The sequence below is a fragment of the Pseudophryne corroboree genome, chromosome 4 (assembly GCF_028390025.1).
Source record: "Pseudophryne corroboree isolate aPseCor3 chromosome 4, aPseCor3.hap2, whole genome shotgun sequence".
Taxonomy (NCBI): domain Eukaryota; kingdom Metazoa; phylum Chordata; class Amphibia; order Anura; family Myobatrachidae; genus Pseudophryne; species Pseudophryne corroboree.
Genome location: NC_086447.1, coordinates 337587060 through 337607910, shown reverse-complemented (window position 1 = coordinate 337607910; position 20851 = coordinate 337587060). Strand labels below are relative to the sequence as shown.

Genomic DNA, 20851 nt, shown 5'->3' with positions numbered 1-20851 from the left:
AATGGGTCCGTCCATATATTCCAGCCCACTGGCTCAGGCAAATCAGTTGTATTCCAAAGCAATAGGCAGGAGCATCATGTAGAGCCCTAATCAGGCGAGAAGAACACACATGCACACCCTTCCGTACAAGAAGGAAGAGGTTAGTGAGTAGAAGGATCCTCCAATCAGGTGCGTCAGGGTGGGATCCCTGTGGAACCTGTGGACTTAGGAAAAAACTGTTATCAACGGTAAGTTCTTACCATAACGTATAATTCTCTGGCAGGGTCCACAGGTTACCCACAGGATAACAATGGGATTTCCCAAAGCAATTTAGTGGTGGGGACGCTCCTGATTGGACAGGAGAACCTTGCGCCTGAATTCAGCGTCATGAGAGGCAAAAGTATCCAAGGCATAATGTCTAATGAATGTGTTAATGGAAGACCATGTGGCTGCCTTACATATCTGTTCTGCTGAAGTACCATGTGGTGCTGCCCATGAAGGACCTACCTTACGTGCAGAGTGAGCAGAGACATCAGCCGGAACAAGGAGGAGATCAGCTTGAGAGTATGCTTCTGAAATCATAATTCGGAGCCATCTTGCCAGCGTCTGTTTAGTAGCAGGCCATCCTCTCTTGTGAAATCCGTAGAGAACGAAGAGAAAATCTGTCTTTCTGATGGCACTGATACGATCCACATAAATTCTTAATGCCCAGACCCCGTCCAGCGATGCATCTCCCGCAGAAAGTCCCAATACCTGAAAAGCCAGGACTACAATTTCTTTATTAAGGTGGAATTTAGACACCACCTTAGGAAGATACCCAGACCTAGTTCTGAGAACTGCTTTATCTGGATAAAAAGTCAGAAAAGGAGAATAACAAGACAGCGCTCCTTAATCTGATACTCTTCTAGCTGATGCCATAGTCAGTAGAAAGACAACTTTATCTGTCATCCATTTAAGATCCACTTTATTAAGTGGTTCAAACGGAGCAACTTGCAAAGCTTTGAGGACTAGACTTAAGTCCCAAGATGCTGTGGGAGGAACAAAAGGAAGTTGAAAGGGCAGCATTCCCTGGAAAATAGTACGTACATCCTGTAAATTGGCAATTTTCTTTTGGAACCATACAGTCAATGCTGATACTTGAACTCTCAAGGAAGCCACCTTCAAACCTTTATCCATTCCTGCCTGAAGGAAAGCTAAAACAAATCCTGAAGGAAACCCTGAAAGATTTTGGGTCCAAACTTCTCTCACTGCACCAATGAATATAGGCTTGCCATATTCGGTGATAAATACGAGCTGTGGAGGGTTTCCTTGCTCTGAGTATTGTTTGAATTACCTGTTGTGAGAATCCTCTTGACTTCAGGATAGAGGTCTCAAGAGCCACGCCGTCAAAGACAGTCGATCCAGATGTCTGTGATAACAAGGACCCTGCATTAGTGGATCTTGACGTTGAGGGAGCAGAAGTGGAGCATCCATCGACATTCTCTGCAGATCTGTGTACCAATGCCTTCTGGGCCAAGCCGGAGCTATTAGAATCATGGCACCCTTTGCTTGCTTTATTTTCCTCACCACCCTGGGTAACAGGGTGATCGGAGGAAACAGATACGCCAGATGAAAGTCCCATTTCACTGACAAGGCATCTACAAAGATCGCTTTGGGATATTTTGTTCTTGACCCATATGCGGGCACTTTGTTGTTCAGAAGGGACGCCATGAGATCTATCTCTGGCAATCCCCATTTGTCTACTAGAGTCAGAAAGACCTCCGGGTGTAGAGCCCATTTGCTTGCCTGAATGGCGTGTCGACTGAGAAAATCCGTTTCCCAGTTTAGGACTCCTGGAATGAATACTGCGGACAAGGCTGGGAGATGGAGTTCTGATCACTTTAGAATGTGACTTACCTCCTTCATTGCTGTTTGGCTGCAGGTTCCTCCCTGATGGTTGAGGTACGCTACTGCTGTTGCATTGTCTGAGCGGATCTGTACTGGTTTTCCTTGAAGAGTGTCCTTTGCCAGAATCAGTGCCATGTATATGGCCCGAAGTTCTAACAGGTTTATTGGCAGGCAACTTTCTTCTGTGGTCCATTGTCCCTGGAACCATAATTTTCCAGACACTTCTCCCCAGCCCTGAAGACTGGCATCTGTTGTCAGGATCTCCCAATATGATATCCAAAAGGGTCTCCCCTTGTCTAGATGGGATGTCTGTAGCCACCAGCCTAACGACCTTCTTACCTTTACTGGGAGTACCATCATCTGTTTCTTTATTATCTGATGTACTTCATTCCATCTGGCCAGAATCAGATGCTGCAGAGGCCTTGAGTGGAATTGCGCATACTCCACCATGTTGAATGTTGACACCATCAAATCCATCACTCGCATTGCTGCATGAATTGATACTGTTTGACTGTGTAACAACTCCTGAATCTATGACTGTACCTTCGATATTTTGTTCCGAGGTAAAAATACCTTCTGCAGACTTGAATCCAGTACAGCCCCCAAGTGAGTCATACGTTGTGACGGAACCAGAGACGACTTGCCCAATTTATGAGCCACCCGTGCCTCTGCAGACATGTTATTGTCTGTTGGAGATGGCATAGGAGCAATTCCTGTGATTGCGCCAGGATTAAAAGGTCGTCGAGGTATTGAAAAATTCTCATCCCATGCTTGCGGAGATAAGCTGCCATGACCACCATGATCTTGGTAAAAACTCTGGGAGCTGTGGCTAACCCAAAAGGTAGTGCCTGGAACTGAAAATACTGCTGGAGGATGGTGAACCTGAGATACAGTAACACTGATGGGACAGTGCTATAGGAACATGTAGGTAAGCTTCCTGAATATCCAGGGATACCATATAATCCCCTGGCTCCATGGCCAAAACCATGGAGCGTAACGTCTCCATGTGGAACCTCGGTACCCAAATATATTTGTTTAGCATTTTGAGATTGAGAATGGGTCGAAAAGACCCATTTGGCTTCTGAACCAAAAACAGGTTGGAGTAGAAACCCTGTTCCCGTTGTGCAGGGGGAACTGGAATGATTACTCCTGATTGAAGCAATTTCTATACTGCTTCTTGCAAGGCCCTGGCCTTCGTCTCTACCCGAGAAAGGCTGGTGCAGAAGAACCTTCGAGGAGGATGCTTCTTGAAGGGGGAAACATAACCCAGATATACCGCTTCTTGCACCCAATCATCTGTTGTAGACTGCTGCCAAATCTGTGCAAACTGAAGAAGCCGGTCCCCTACCCTGGGGTCCCCCAGGGGGAGGCCCGCACCATCGGGCTGATCGCTTACTTACCAAACTTATTGTAATGGGACTGTTTACGATTACTTTTTCCCTTCGCTTTTCCTTGCGACCCTTAGGTTTAGGATTATATGTGGAAGGAAACTTGACCTTCTTGGATTCTGCTTCTGACTCCAGAATATCTGTCAATTCTTTACCAAAAAGAATACTTTTTGTAGTACGGTGCCCAGAATTGTACACAGTATTCAAGGTGTGGCCTCACTAGCGATTTATATAACGGGAGTATAACACCCTCGTCCCTTGCATCAATTCCCCGTTTTATGCATGCTAGTGTCTTATTAGCCTTCTTTGCTGCCATCCTACTTTGGGAACTGCTGCTAACTTTGTTATCTATGAGAACACCTAAGTCTTTTTCCAGTACAGTATCCCCTAATTTTACCCCATTCAGTATGTAGGTGTTATTTTTGTTCTTGCTACCACAGTGCATTACCTTACACTTGTCTGTGTTGAAGCGCATTCTCCATTTGGCTGCCCATGCTTCTAATTTAAGTAAGTCGTTCAGTAGAGACTCGGCATCCTCATCTGTATTTATAGCCTTACACAATTTGGTATCATCTGCAAAAATTTACACCATGCTCTCTAGACCTTCTGTTAGGTCGTTAATAGTACCCATGTCTATTGCCGCTTCTTCCAAGAATACCGCAGCCTGTTTAATATGAGCTATATAGGATTTTTGTTCTCTAGAAGCTGAGAAACCATCCTCTTTCAGTGCATCAGCCCTGGCAGCCACTGCCTTTGCCATCCAAGCTGAAGCCATGGCTGGCCTTATGACTGCCCCAGATAGAGAAAATATGGTTTTTAGAAAACCATCCACTCTCCTATCCGTGACATCATTTAAAGATGTTGATGGCAAAGGTAATATAGATTTTCACACCAACCGAATTACATGCGTATCGACTTTAGGAGCCACCTCCCTCTTTAAACAGTCCCCTGCTGGAAAAGGATAATTGGAATCCCACTTTTTGGGAATTCTATATTTTTTATTGAGTGTAGTCCAAGCCTCTTCCATGATTTTCGTCAGCTGATCTGATGCTGGAAACTCAGTCTTAACTATTTTGGGATGTTTAAATACAGGTGCCTTGGTTTTTAACACAGGCTCTGCTGAATCCTCTAAGGATAGAATGGCCTTCATAGCTTTAATTAATTCCGCTATATCCACTGAGCTGAGACCTTCTTCCTCCTCTTCGTATTCCAAAGTAGAGTAAATTGAATCTTCATCTTCCGATGAATCATCTTGTGTAGCCTGTGAAGGTGATCATCAGTTTATCAGCTTGTTTCATTTGAGAAGCTGCTGGGGGAAATGATATACCGTAGGTAGGGAGCTGCATGTATGGATTAATAGTGTACCCCATTCCTGGTAAAGCTGCTGTAGGAATTACCCGTTCATCTATACTGGACAAGGTCTTTGCAAACATAGCCCAAGGTGGATCCATCTGTACCTGACGTTGTACCGGGATCTGTCTTGTATTTTGCTTAAAAGCAAAACCGTTTGCACACAAACCATCCTTAACCAGATCCTAAGAGGATAATACAGTTTTGCAAGACAAACATGATATAAGTGTTGGTGTTACTGTAAGTGTACCTTCATCACTTTTGCAGCTCTTAGACATGATAAATAATCAGCACTTTCACAGTGGCTGCCAGGGCTGATGCACTGGAAGAGGATGGTTTCTCAGCTTCTAGAGAACAAAAATCCAGACGCTACTAGTGTACACTACCGCTCCGGAAAACTAGAGCGGACACAGACGCTCAGTGAACACAGATGTTCAGTGAACACAGATGCTCAGTGAACCTAGACGCACTGGTCACACAGCCGCCTATGCTGCGACCGGGTCTCCTCGCGGCGGCGCTTAGTGAACACAGACGCAGCGGTCTATGCTGCGTCCGAGTCCCCTCGTGGCAGCATCTGCGATGGAAGCAAAGAAACAGTTCATGGCGGGAGACTCAGCGGAACCAGGGATCGCAGCCTCATACTATTCCTGGAGCCTCTGATCCCTAAGGCACCTGTGGTGGCGGCGCGTCAGCTACTGTTTGGTAGTCTCCTCCCAAAACACTGCGGCTGTGTCCATATTCCATGCATGCTATGCGGAACCGATGCCTTACCTTCTCCCCGTGCTCCGGCCAAAGACTGGTAACGTCTGATGGACCTGCTAGTATATCCGACACAGACGCCCGCCGAAACAGCACTGTACTCATGGGTAAGTGTTTGTCGCGATCCGGCGGAGAGTTGTTGGAGCGACTCTTTCCAATATGCGTATAAGATGCTGTTAAGAAAGATCACTCAAAACCAGTAAGACTGTAAAAATAAAACAAGAAAGCTTGGGGCTGCTAACAATCCAGCAGCCCTCTGACCATGGTCCGGCTCCTGACACATCAAACAAAAAACTGATTTGCCTGAGCCAGTGGGCGGGGATATATGGACGGGCCCTTTGCATCCTGGGAGGCCTGAAAGCTTTTGATCATTTGGTGCCAATCCGCTGTCACTCCATCATATCCCATTGTTATCCTGTGGATTACCTGTGGACCCTGCCAGAGAAATCCTATTAGCAGCGGTACTTTACAGCTGCTAATAGGATTGCCGGGGGCTATCCTATTAGCCCCGTTGCGGGTGTCCTTTTCCCCCGATGCCAGCACTTATTGAGGATTATGCTCATATAATCCCTGATAAGCAGCCGCAGGAGCCACAATAACACATGGAACTGGGGACTTATCCCTGATCCTACGTGTTATTCATTTATTGACAGTTTATATATATATATATATATATATATATATATATATATATATATATATATATATATATATATATATATATATATATATATATTATATATTTATATATATATAGCACAGCAAATTCCATTGCACTTGACAACTGGACACAATGATAAGACACAACTGGGTGATAACAAACTGTCATAGAGGTGGGAGAGCCCTGCTCGCAAGCTTACAATCTATGGTGAAAGAGTGTTATCGTGCGATCGGGGGTCCAATTTCCTCCATTAAAAATGGTGTCTAATTGGATACCGCAATAATGACCATTAGTCATAAATCGCAACATCCAGCCATTTTTAATGACTGAAATTGCATTGGGGCTAATTGGATACCCCCATTATTTGTTATTATATTATTATCATCAAAAGATACTTGAACTCTACTAATCTTTTGGCATTGGCCTGACTGTACTATGCTTGTACTAGCCAGAGCTTGCACATGTGAATCCAGGCTAGCAAGACGCACTAGTTTGTAACAGCAAGAAGAATCAGAATCCTTGTGAGTCACCATAAGTTATTTTTCATCGTCTTTGATAAATGTTATTATTTTAATTTTTAGTAAATAATTAAGATTCTATAACGTATTTGTTAAACGTTGTTAGATTTTTGAAGAATTTAGGACCTATTTAAGAACTATTTATTCAAGGAATTATCACAAGAGATTGGGCCCCCCAATATACAGTATACAAAAGACCTGGTTTTACTTATGCATATGAAGATTCTCTGAAGTAGACAGCCTCTTGGTGTGTAGTGTATAATGTATAGCACTAGTGTCATTCTAAGACCTGTGCAGTGGAGAGATGAAGCAAAAACTGGTTACAGTACAAAAATACATTGCAATCTTACCTACAGTAGGTGATAAATCATCCCTCCAATAAATGCCTTTATTATATATGAAATCATAGGACAGGTGAACCTGGCTTGGTGTCATCCTGTGTGAGATTGAGGAAGTGGGACAAGATGTATGATGATACAGTTGCATTACCATTCGCCTAGGGGAGGCCATGTGCATCATAGAGTTTGTGTCTTCATTGCACATCTTCACCCACATTGCATGTCAGTGGGAGCTCCTCCAGGATCTTTACCTGATTTCACGGGAGGTCTGCCATTGATCTAGTAGTCTCTTGGATATATACCCAAACTCTTTGTAGCAACTGTGAAATTAATGTCCTTTCATCAAGTCCCATGTTATCTTGATTTTGCAATTGATCGACCAGCATTGTGGACTAATGCGTAAACCAGTTCTACTATGAAAAAGTGTCAGTGTTTACCTTTTTATAAAATCATGAGTGACAGGTATAATCTTTAAGACTATTGCAAAATCCCTGTGTCTATGTGGAATATACAGAATATTGATACATTGTGCGCACACAGAGGTATTTCTATAGCATTAGTCCATATTATGATCCTACCTCTTTGACCAGTAGTGTCCAGATTGGCGTGACCTTCACTGTGATTGTGTTTAGCCCACAGATTTGTCGTCTGCCCAAACATAACATGAAAAATAACTGTACAACAGTTGCAGAAAAACATTCATAACATTAGCAAAGCTGGTAAAAAGAGAAGGTCCACTATAATTATCCTTTATTTATATTTTGCAAGCAAATTACGTAGATTTTAAAGCCAGAAATGTTTTTATACATCTTAAATCCTCTCTCATTCGAGTTTGATATGGAATTTCTCTACTACAGGGAGTAGGACCCAGGAACCTGGAGAAAGCCCACAAGAACATTGGGAGAACATACATTCTCTATGCAAATATCTCCATGATAATAATGGAACCCGAAGCCCCAGTATTGGCCGACAGCAATGGGGGCGATGTACTAAAAATTCTAAAAATGAAACTATCATTTTCTAGGATGCAGTAGAGAAAGATAGATCAGTCTATATGGGCAACACCACCAGATAGTAAATCTACCCCCATGTGTTTGTGTGCTCCTCATTATTAATATCCCAGAAAATAAGATAACGTGACTGCATAATAAGGTATGTAGAATGTTTCATACCTGATGTCTTGTTCTTCTTTGGAGAGACCAATACCATATTTTGAATGGATGTCTGAGCATGAGAGGCTATCATCTAGAACCCTGGGACAAAACACCACATAGTTATCCTTACAATATTGGCCCTCATTCTGAGTTGTTCGCTCAGTAATTTTCTTCGCATCGCAGCGATTTTCCGCTAATTGCACATGTGCAATGTTCGCACTGCGACTGCGCCAAGTAAATTTGCTAAGAAGTTAGGTATTTTACTCACGGCATTACGAGTTTTTTTCTTCGTTCTGGTGATCGTAATGTGATTGACAGGAAGTGAGTGTTTCTGGGCGGAAACTGGACGTTTTATGGGAGTGTGTGAAAAAACGCTGCCGTTTCTGGGAAAAACGCGGGAGTGGCTGGAGAAACGGGGGAGTGCCTGGGCGAACGCTGGGTGTGTTTGTGACGTGAAACCAGGAACGAAACTGACTGAACTGATCTCAGTGGCAGAGTAAGTGTCAAGCTACTCAGAAACTGCTTAGAAATTTCTAATCGCAATTTTGAGAATCTTTCGTTCGCAATTTTGCTAAGCTAAGATTCACTCCCAGTAGGCGGCGGCTTAGCGTGTGCAATGCTGCTAAAAGCAGCTTGTGAGCTAACAACTCAGAATGAGGGCCATTGATTTGATGCATGAATCTCTATTTCACATTTTAATTCCATTTGACTCACCCAATTTTTGTAAACTTGGATTCAGGAGGGACCCATACATAGCGTATTTTTTGTACTTGTATATAGCGCACCTAAAAGGTATTCATTTTCCCTTATTAATCAGTTCATTGTAACAAATAAGGCATCTATTGCATGGTATCTTTAAAAAATGAAGGAAAAAAAAACAACAACTATACACGTGTTTCTACCCTTCTGTGAATTTTTTCAAATGTGTTGTAACTACAGTATATACGTGTTTCTACCCTTATGTGAATTTTTTCAAATGTGTTGTTTAAATGATTATCTTATTGTGATGATGGCTGTTACATCACTGAACTTTTTATATGGTGACTGTAAAGAAATTACTGTGTGGCAGAACAATATAAGTACAGCCATTCATATTGAAAATTCCAAACATGGGGGCTATTCAATTAACCACACTACTGAACAGCACTAGGTTGAGTGCACGGAGCTATTCAATTAACCACGGATTTCTGCTCGCAGCCTCCTGAAGTGATCAAACAAAACTAGTGCAACGATATGAGTTGCTGGCTTACCGCCCACGCTAACAGCATCAAACTGGGCACTTAAGATGTAGACTGCTGTTTACTGCGGCTAAACAGCATTCTTTAGGAGCAGTAATTTGCATATACTGGTAGGTTAATTGGATCCCAACAAAATTAACCCTAGCGTGAATGTGTGTGCGTGAACATGTGGTAGGGAATATAGATTGTAAGCTCCACTGGGGCAGGGATTGATGGGAATGGCCAAATATTCTCTGTAAAGCGCTGCGGAATATGTGTGCGCTAAATAAATAAATAATAATATTTAACGTTTAGATTAGTTTTCAGTGGTGGGAATAAGCCCATAAGAAACTACCAATCATAATTCATTTGCAGATCTCAGACATACGAATGTATTTTCAAATCAAAGCCTTTAAAACATTTTGCGCTACATTATCTCAGTGGGTTGGAGCTGAAAATTCAAAGCCATACTAACATACTAACACACCACGCATGTCAACTCCAACCAGCCTGAGAAGTAGTGGTTTACAAAAGCTGCTGCTTTGAAAATATAGCCCCTTTAATAGTGTAATCCTGGGCAAAATAATGTACCTTGCCATCTGGCTTCATAATGGATTTGCTTATAACTGAATTTTCATCATGGACAATCAGATGACCTGTTTTTTTGCTGGCTACATTAATATGAGTCTCTTTCACAAGTTTTCTTATGTATTCCTTACTTTCACCCTGTGCAAAGATTGAAGCATTGTGTTATTATGCATGTCCAACATATTATGTTCAGAAAGCAATGGGGGGGGGGGGGGGGGGGAATAAATCACATTGAATAATCTGCATACAATATGTCCTAATAGTTTCTCTTTAAAATGAGATAAATACATTATTAGCAAAACTGATAAAATGTAAATAAAAGTTTTTTCTTTTTGCTAAAAAGTTGCTTTGAAAATTTATTTCCTTGTGGGTATAAAAAGGCTACTGCCACAGGTAAATGCGGGGGGGGGGGGGGCGTCCAGTTGCCTGGACACCCCTATCCCACAGCCTGGGCAGCAACCACTGCATGCAGTATGAAAGGCAGAATGCCGCTGCTTAACATGACTTGTGGCATCAGAAGTTCCTTCCAAGTCTGCTGTGTGTGTCTGTTAATCTGAGTGCTCACTTATCGCACTAAAGAGATAAGTGACTTACCATGATCATTGGGCCTGTATATGTCTGATGTACTGTATTTTATATTCTGCACTATGTTTGGGGCAGACTATAGCTTGTTACATGCTATTTATGCATCCATCATGGGCTGGTAACAATTGCTCTAAAATCAAACATTTGGAACCCCCTCCTGAAATTCTGCGTTTGTCACTGACTGGATTTTGATAATTCCCATACAATAACTCCAGCATCTGAGGTACTGTAATTTACAAAGGGAAAATTACTGCTGCATAGTGCAATTACAGGTTTGGGCAGGCTGCGTACCTCAACTTGGGCAAATGCTCTGAGGCTTACACTGGGGGCATAGCTCTGCAGACCAATATGGCAATATTTGCAGAGAAGCAGGAGTTTGCCTAGATACAGAGCAGAGAAGCTGGGAGCAAAATGCTGGATTTCTAGCGGGGAGTTTCCCAATGCTTGACTTTAGATCCAGTTTGGAAAACCCATGGAGAAGAGAATATAACTAGTACTTAACAAGTTATAGTCTGCTTCATACTAAGGGCAGAGCTCAGGTTCACAGATGTTTTCATGTACAATGATAGCCTATTTCTCTTGGATATGGATAGAACACTTGCACAACATGTAATACTGGTCACAATCTTTTAGTAGTAGTGAGCAGGAGATGTAGGGAATATCACAGACATGTCCCATGACTGGCTATTTACAGCTGTAGTTTATGTTTACTCCTACATGGTGATTCCTGAAGAAAAAGTGGTCTCCTTACTTTACTAAAGATGTGACACTGAGTACAACCAGCTAAGATGTGGTCTATATCAGACCCTGTTGTGTCTTATAGAATTGACCACTGGTCAGTGCATTGCTGGATGCTGGCTTATGGTGTTACCAGTGGGCTGTGACCTATGTGAGGTCTATGATGAAGCCTGTGACTCATTACCAGGGTCCTGGGTATAGACTGTTGACCAATTAGATTATTCTTCTGGGGTAAGTTAGCATTGGGTCTACAACCACGATCAGCAACATCTTTCACAGTGACAATACAATTTCCCCCAATGTTCACTGAAGTCTGGACTGCACTAGAACACATTTACTGTCTCTAATATTGGGTTTTTAGGGTTCACCATCAACTGTTCTACATTATGTTTGTAGATCTAGTCAACTTGTAAGTGCCTGTTCTCTTATAGGTATCATGTTTACCAGGGCCGTAACTAGGTGTGTGCCAATGGTGCCTTGCCCACAGCGCATATGCACTGTAGGCGCACCATCTGGCAGCACCACCCGCACGGCCGCTCAATAAGGATGAATCTTCCAGGACCCAGGAGGCGCCCCCCGCACTGCAGCTCCGTACTAATGAAGAAACTGGAAATAAACTACAGCTCCCAGCAGCCCTTGCTGCTGGAAGGGCTGCTGGTACTGGAAGCTGTTGTTTATTTCATGTTTCATCACCGTCCGGCCGTGTGATGCTGCCAACGCGCTGCCGCCCAACACTGCAGGAGAGGAGACACAGATACAGGCTGCCCTCACTGCTGGGAGCTGAGCTCACAATCTGTCAGGGGGCGGAGCCAAGCTCGGGCAGAAGGAAGAGACAGAAGAGGTCTACTCCGTGACAGGGAGTGTGTAAGTCTGTCACTCTTCCTCATATCCCTCTATATCCCTCTATAGGCCTCTCTCCTTCATCTCTACCTCTATATAACACTGTACCCTCTCTTATCTTTCTTATCTTTCCCCATGTATAACACTCATCCATCTAATCTCTCCTGTATAACACTCTCCTCTACCTTATCTCTCTCCTGTATAACTCTTCCCTACCTTATCTCTCTCCTGTATAACTTTCCCCTACCTTATCTCTCTACTGTATAACTCTCCCCTACCTTATCTATCTCCTGTATAACTCTCCTCTACCTTATCTCTCTCCTGTATAACTCTCACCTACCATATCTCTCTCCTGTATAACGCTCCCCTACCTTATCTCTTCCCTTGTATAACACTCTCTCCTACCTTATCTCTCCCCCTGTGTAACACTCCCCCCTATCTTATCTCTCCCCCTGTGTAACACTCTTCCCTACCTTATCTCTTCCCCTGTATAACACTCCCCCTGCCTTATCTCTTCCCCTGTATAACACTCTCCTACCTTATCTCTCCCCGTGTATAACACTCTCCTACCTTATCTCTCCCCCTGTATAACACTCTCCCCCAGGGCCGTAACTACGTGTGTGCCTGGCACACAGCGCAGTTGCCCTGAGGGCGCAATGGGCAGGGCGATGTAATGAGTCAAATTGACTCATTACATGCCGCCTCTGCTGTGTGCGCCGAGCTGTGGAGGAGAGAGCAGCGCCGGAGGCAGCAGAGAAAGAGGAGGAGGAGGGAGGGGGACTGGAGCCGCAGCAGCGCTATGTAATTGGTAGCAGCGCCGCTGCAGCTTTCACCTCTCCTTCCGTATTGGCTTCCCGGCGCTGCTGTGAATGCTGGGATGTGGTTCCTTAATCCCAGCATTCACAGCGGCGGCGGGCAGCCAGTAGGGAAAGGAGAGGGGACTGCTGCAGCGTCGCTACTACCAATTACATAGCGCTGCTGCGGCTCCAGTCCCCCTCCCTCCTCCTCCTTCTCCGCTGCCTGCACCGAGGGATCTGCCAGCACGAGGAGCCTGACTGCCAGCGGGGAGAGATGGTAAGTATCTCTCTCTCTCCCTTTCTCTCTCTCTATTTCTCTATTCTGTCAGCCGCAATGTGTAAAAAGGGGTACTGGCTGACTTAATGTGTAAAAAGGGGGACGCTGTCTGACATAATGTGTAAAAAGGGGGTCACTGTCTGCCATAATGTGTAAAAAGGGGACGCTGTCTGCCATAATGTGTAAAAAGGGGGATGCTGTCTGACGTAATGTGTAAAAAGGGGACGCTGACTGCCATAATGTGTAAAAAGGGGGACGCTGTCTGCCATAATGTGTAAAAAGGGGACGCTGTCTGCTGTAATGTGTAAAAAGGGGACGCTGTCTGCCATAATGTGTAAAAAAGGGGACGCTGTCTGCCGTAATGTGTAAATAAATAGGGGGACTGTCTGCTGTATTGTGTAAAAGGGGCTCTACCTGGTGTAGTGGCGCTACTGTGCAGTGTAATTTGAATAATGGAGACTACTGTACACCGTAGTATGAATTGGTATTATGTTGTGGCCACGCCCCTTCCCCATGAAGCCATGCCCCTATATATTTTTCAAGCGGTAACAGAGAAAAATATGGTGTACATTATAAAGAGAGTTGTTTAATACACAAGAACTTATGCTAATTATGCTATCGTTATCTGATCTAAAATATGTTAAAATGTTAACAAAATAAAACATGCCCTAAGAGCGTGGGAAAAACCAAAGCAAATACTGGCTAAGCAACACACTGAAGGGCTGTGTAAACATAAAGATACTCACTGTGGTTCTGAGCAAAACAACGTTAGCTTCTGCCAAACTGCACGGAACGCAGTGACACCAAACATCCATCTCTGGCTTCCAATAGAAAAGGAGTCTAAGAAAGCCCAGAGAGAAAATGTAACCTAGAATACACAGAACCTTGCGCCACCTCTGTGTCCTGAATCCAAACAGTTCCTGCAAAACAGGTACATCAATATATCTGAAAAAAAGTTTAAAAGGTAATCACTGTTACATAGACAAGTTAGAACTGGAATACTATTTGTTTTCTGAAAATTGAAAATGATCAATGACACGTATTTACATAATTATACAGGGTACCCAAGTCGTCGTCCCCCCTTACCTGGCAGTAGCCAGGTTCTCTACTGCCTTGAGTGTACTATCAAACTAACTTCATGGGGTATATTTACTAAGATACGTAATTGTCGTGATTTAGAGGGAGATTAAACACGAATGACATCGAATGTGTGAATTTGCAACTTTTGGAATTTTTTATGCCTCATTTACTATGGTGTCGTATTTTGCATTTTCGTGTTTTCTGATGTCGATGTCATTCGTAATTTCGGCCAGTGTTTTACGGGAGTGATTAGTAAAACACTGCCGAACTTAACACAATGAATCCCGGCCGGATCTGTGAGATCCGTGCAGGACTTCATTGTGTACCTTAAAAATGTTTTTAAAGTGTTAAAAATTCTGAAAAAAATTGCGTGGGGTCCCCCCTCCTAAGCATAACCAGCCTCGGGCTCTTTGAGCCGATCCTGGTTGTAAAAATACGGGGGGGAAATTGACAGGGGATCCCCCATATTTTAACAACCAGCACCGGGCTCTGTGCCTGGTCCTGGTCCTGGTGCAAAAAATACGGCGGACAAAAGACGTAGGGGTCCCCCGTATTTTTAACACCAGCACCGGGCTCCACTAGTCAGAGAGATAATGCCACAGCCGGGGGACGCTTTTATATTGGTCCCTGCGGCCCTGGCATTAAATCACCAACTAGTAACCCCTGGCCGGGGTACCCTGGAGGAGTGGGGACCCCTTAAATCAAGGGGTCCCCCCTATAGCCACCCAAGGGTCAGGGGTGAAGCCCAAGGCTGTCCCCCCCATCCAAGGGCGGCAGATGCGAGGCTGATAGCCTTTTGTTAAAAAAAAATTGTAGCAGAACTACAAGTCCCAGCAAGCCTCCCCCGCAAGCTGGTACTTGGAGAACCACAAGTACCAGCATGCGGGGGGGAAACGGGCCCACTGGTAACTGTAGTTCTACTACAAAAAAAATACCCAAATAAAAACAAAACACACACACCGTGATAGTAAAATTTTATTAAACATACATGCACACTTAGATTCACACATACTTACCTATGTTGACACAAAGCAGTCGGTCCTCTTCTCCAGTAGAATCCACGGGGTACCTGTAAATAAAATTATACTCACAACAATCCTGTGTAGATTCTGTTTGTAATCCACGTACTTGGCAAAATAATAAAATGCATAGGCGCTCCATTGTATCCAATGGTGGGAACTTTGCGGTCTGCGGCAGACCGTGAGGTTAAGTGGGGTCACTCTTGTGGCTGGCCCCACTTAACCTCGCGGTCTACCGCAGACCGCAAAGTTCCCACCATTGGATACAATGGAGCGCCTATGCGCTACATTGTATCTTCAGTGCGCAGCCTGACTGACAGTTCAGGCGTGCACAGCCAATCAGGAGAGTGCCATGATGTGGCGCTTCATGATTGGCTGAAGGGACCCTCTTTGATAGGAGTCATGGGGGGTCCCGCCAGTCGGGGAAAGGGGGAACCCTTTTCAGTGCGTGGTCCGGGTAATGCGTTTTATTATTTTGCCAAGTACGTGGATTACAAACAGAAGAGGACCGATCTACACAGGATTGTTGTGAGTATCATTTTATTTACAGGTACCCCGTGGATTCTACGTGGAGAAGGGGACCGACTCTTTGTGTCAACATAGGTAAGTATGTGTGTATGTAGGTGTGCATGTATGTAATAAAGTTGTACTGTCACGGTGTGTGTGTTCTGTTTTTATTTGGGTTTTTTTTGTAGTAGAACTACAGGTACCAGCGGGCCCGTTTCCCCCCCCGCATGCTGGTACTTGTGGTTCTCCAAGTAACAGCTTGCGGGGAGGCTTGCTGGGACTTGTAGTACTGCTACAAAAAACAATATTCTATTTTTTACACTATGGCTATCAGCCCCGCATCCGCCGCCCTTGGATAGGGGGACAGCCTCGTGCTTCACCCCTGGCCCTTGGGTGGCTGGAGGGGGGGACCCCTTGATTTAAGGGGTCCCCACTCCTCCAGGGTACCCCGGCCAGGGGTAACTAGTTGGGGATTTAATGACAGGGCCGCAGGGACCTATATAAAAGTGTCCGCCGGCTGTGGCATTATCTCTCTGACTAGTGGAGCCCGGTGCTGGTGTGAAAAATACGGGGGACCCCTACGTCTTTTGACCCCCGTATTTTTTACACCAGGACCAGGCGCAGAGCCCGGTGCTGGTTGTTAAAATATGGGGGATCCCCTGTCAATTTCCCCCCCATATTTTTACAACCAGGACCGGCTCAAAGTACCCGAGGCTGGTTGTGCTTAGAAGGGGGGACCCCACGCAATTTTTTTCAGTTTTTACAGTAAACAGACCCTTTCCCATAGATAACCATGCACAGATCTCACTGATCCGTCCGTGCATGATTATCCAATCTCGTCTGAAAAAAAGCAGGTCTATTTTTTTGCTGCTTTTTTTTAACGAATCGCAAAAAAATACGACCGCAATTGAGCACTCAGAGACTAACACCCAAATACGAATGAATATTGAATACCCGTGTTGTATGAAATAACAGCCGCGTTTGACCGATGGTCTATTAATTCGTATTTCTGAACTTTGCCGTTAAAACCATTACGAATAGCCCAAACACTGCCTAGATTTGTGCTTAGTGAATTCCCGTGTTGGGACTTACAAAAAAAAAACACAAATCGGACAAACTCGGATTATTAGTAAATATAGGCCCATGTGTTATAATGAGTCTATCCTCGGCCAGCCCTGCCCTGCAAAGCCCGTTGTGATTGTGCACAGATTGTAGCGAAGTTTTCAGTCGCACTGACGGCCACAAGAAGATTGACAGAAAGGGGGCGTTTCTGGGTGTCAACTGACCGTTTTCAGGGAGTGTTTGCAAAAACGCAGGCGTGTCTGAAAAAACGCAGGCGTGGCTGGGCGTTCGCTAGGCTGGTGTATGACGTCAAATCCAGACAAGAATAGGCTGAAGTGATCACAAGCGCTGAGTAGGTTCAGATCTACTCAGAAACTGCACAAACTTTTTTTGAAGAGCTCGGCTGCATATGCGTTCGCACTTCTGCTAAGCTATAATACACTCCCCAGTGGGCGGCAGCATAGCGTTTGCACGGCTGTTAAAACTAGCTAGCGAGCGATCAACTCGGAATGACCCCCATAGAACCTTATTCAGCATAGCATTGATGCAGAAGCCTCTGCCGGACAGGAGTGGCGATGCGGAGTTGCGGGGACATAGCGATGGGAATGCAGGTGGGTCAAGGCCATTTTCGGGGTGGCCACATGACATCACATGCGGCTGCTGAGAAGCAAAACATGGCTGCGGTGCACCTGCCTTCACAATAATATAACATGGGGCACCCCAGAGACAAAGACTTGTTTGAGGCAACCCCATAAAAAAAAAGAAATCAGGTAGCAGAAAAAATAACTGATGAACCTTTTCAGATATAAACCCCAGCCCTTAGAATGTAAGCTCTCACGAGTAGGGCCCTCTTCCCTTATGTGCTTATCCTTTTCTTACTTTAATAATCCTCAACTGCCCAAATCACGCAGTTTTTTGGCCACCTGGAACTTATCTCTGTCATTTACTGGTGTAGTTATGCTTAGTTACCCTGTACTTGTCCTATACTGTCTTCAACTGTAAGTTACTGTTTTCCTGTTTTGATTATGTGCATATGTAATTGGGCGCTGCGGAACCCTTGTGGCGCCATATAAATAAAGGATAATAATAATAATAATAATAATAATAATAATAAGGCTAGGACTCTGGTCATAGGTTTTTCCTGAGTCATGACCCTTCACACCTGGATTGTCATCCTTCCTGTGAGCCTGGTCTTCCGTATAGCAGAGGATGCTTGGCACTGACCCAGGTTGCAAATACCAAGACTAACCTTGTTGATTGCAGGGTCACAAACCAGGGACTGTCAATCCGGGTCTGACCCTTTCTGACATAAGCAGGACCTGGGTTGATTCGCAGTGTCCTGGCAAATTCCTGGTTTTTGCTTATGTCTGAAAGGGCTATAAGAGTAACACTGAGGGCATAGATCATTTTTTATTTTTAAATGACCTAACATAGTTTCATCTGATGGCAAGAGTGTTAAAAAAGTATTTAAAGAAAACATCCAAAATGTATTTCATACTATCACTGCATGTAGGGCAGAGCTTCTGGGGTCCCTGCACATTCATTTATCATTTTTCTATAAACAATAGTGTGTGTGCATGTGGTATTCATCTCTGTTATATTGATGTTGGCACACGTCAGTGGCAAACGCAGGATTTGCATGGGGGGGGTCTCCAGAACTGGGCGGAGCCAATCACGGGGGTGGGGACTGAGATGACCCAGTATATGCTGGGTCCGTAAAACTAGGGTGTGTGTGTATATATATATATATACACACACACACACGTGTATGTGTGTATGTATGTATGTATGTATGTATGTATGTATGTATGTATGTATGTATGTATGTATGTTATAATATATATATATATATATATATATATATATATATATATATATATATATATATATATATATATATATATATATATATATATATAACCAACCATGTGTATCGGCACTCGAAAAAAGACACAAATACCTTGGTGATCCAGTCCTATCATGGGGTAGCCATGATTCAATAGTTCCAAACAGAGGGACGGCACTCATAGGATTTTGCAACAAGTATATTGTATTCCAATAAAAGAAAGTTCCAAAGATTACATCAACGTTTCGGTGTAGAACACCGTCATCAGGATGTACAGAAATCACATACAGGAAAAATGGTGAACATACATAAAGCAGCAACTTACCACCCTTATAAAGACCAGTAAATGACAAAACCACTGACACCTGCGCCGCAGCACACGCCCGCCCAAGCAGCCGGACGCATGTGAAAGACGTCATCCACATGCACGTCTCCACCGCGTCCCGCCGCCGTCATGACAACGATAGCGGTCACCATGGAAGCCCGAGATGCAGCCGCGTCATCGAGCTTGACGGCCCGCACCACGTGGTCATCAAAGCAGGGGGCATGACTAAGTCACGTCACGACGCGTTCCTGGCAACGGTCGTGGTTACCATAACATCCGTAGATGTAGCCGCATCCTTGAGTTATACAGCCCACGTCACCCGTCGTCAGAGCGATCGGTGTGGCCCCCGTGCATCACCCATAAAAACAAACAAAAAAAGGATTAAAAACAACACTGGAACACCAGTGTGTAAAATCGGAGAATCATGTATCCCATCATAGAAACAGGACTGTAAAGACAACATTAATACCCTAATAATGTAAATTGAATCATAAGGTATATATTATTTATAATTACCCTAATGGATAACTCTAAAGACTGATCTAGTTTTACATAAATCAGGAGAATAGAAATATGCGGACACAACAGATGCACATATTCTTATGTAAGACTATTCCAACAAATCTTTTCATTTAAGCCCCGTGGGGCAACAGTGTCCAGCCGGACAATCCATCTTGCCTCCATGATAAGCAACTGTTTGTTTCTATCACCGCCACGTTTCAGCTCAGGGAGATGATCTATGATCATATACTTAAAGAGTCAGGGGAGCGGAGCTCCTGCTACTTGTTCACTAAGTGAGCCGGCACAGGGTAATTCACAGGGGTAGCAAGAGCTTCTAACTACCCGGTAGTTACATGGTTACAAAGCAACAGCGGCAAGCGGGCGCAAGCTTACACATGTGCCTGCAAACAATAGCACACAATGGGGAAGCCATTTTTATGGGAGGCTGTGTTATGCAGCAATGCCACGATATAAAGACTCCCCTCCTGGACTCCCAACATCAGATTCCTTTGATGAAACCAGAACATCAGATTCCTTTGATGAAACCAGAACATCAGATTCCTTTGATGAAACCAGAACATCAGATTCCTTTGATGAAACCAGAACATCAGATTCCTTTGATGAAACCAGAACATCAGATTCCTTTGATGAAACCAGAACATCAGATTCCTTTGATGAAACCAGAACATCAGATTCCTTTGATGAAACCAGAACATCAGATTCCTTTGATGAAACCAGAACATCAGATTCCTTTGATGAAACCAGAACATCAGATTCCTTTGATGAAACCAGAACATCAGATTCCTTTGATGAAACCAGAACATCAGATTCCTTTGATGAAACCAGAACATCAGATTCCTTTGATGAAACCAGAACATCAGATTCCTTTGATGAAACCAGAACATCAGATTCCTTTGATGAAACCAGAACATCAGATTCCTTTGATGAAACCAGAACATCAGATTCCTTTGATGAAACCAGAACATCAGATTCCTTTGATGAAACCAGAACATCAGATTCCTTTGATGAAACCAGAACATCAGATTCCTTTGATGAAACCAGAACATCAGATTCCTTTGATGAAACCAGAACATCAGATTCCTTTGATGAAACCAGAACATCAGATTCCTTTGATGAAACCAGAACATCAGATTCCTTTGATGAAACCAGAACATCAGATTCCTTTGATGAAACCAGAACATCAGATTCCTTTGATGAAACCGGAACATCAGATTCCTTTGATGAAACCGGAACATCAGATTCCTTTGATGAAACCGGAACATCAGATTCCTTTGATGAAACCGGAACATCAGATTCCTTTGATGAAACCGGAACATCAGATTCCTTTGATGAAACCGGAACATCAGATTCCTTTGATGAAACCGGAACATCAGATTCCTTTGATGAAACCGGAACATCAGATTCCTTTGATGAA

General features: G+C 43.9%; 1 protein-coding gene across 3 annotated transcripts in view; it reads right to left on the bottom strand.

Annotated features, from left to right (window-relative positions):
- LOC134909504 (probable cation-transporting ATPase 13A4) overlaps positions 1 to 20851 on the bottom strand; it is a 293601-nt gene that overhangs the window by 227612 nt on the left and 45138 nt on the right. For 2 of the 3 annotated variants that reach the window (XM_063916439.1, XM_063916440.1), the window contains exons 2-6: positions 13823 to 13996; positions 9843 to 9977; positions 8749 to 8819; positions 8053 to 8133; positions 7459 to 7528 (exon numbers count right to left, since the gene is read on the bottom strand). In XM_063916439.1, the coding sequence (XP_063772509.1) occupies positions 7459 to 7528; positions 8053 to 8133; positions 8749 to 8819; positions 9843 to 9977; positions 13823 to 13996 (531 nt within the window). Of the gene's footprint in view, positions 1 to 7458; positions 7529 to 8052; positions 8134 to 8748; positions 8820 to 9842; positions 9978 to 13822; positions 14022 to 20851 lie in introns of all 3 variants that reach the window. The other variant, XM_063916441.1, reaches the window with a different exon arrangement.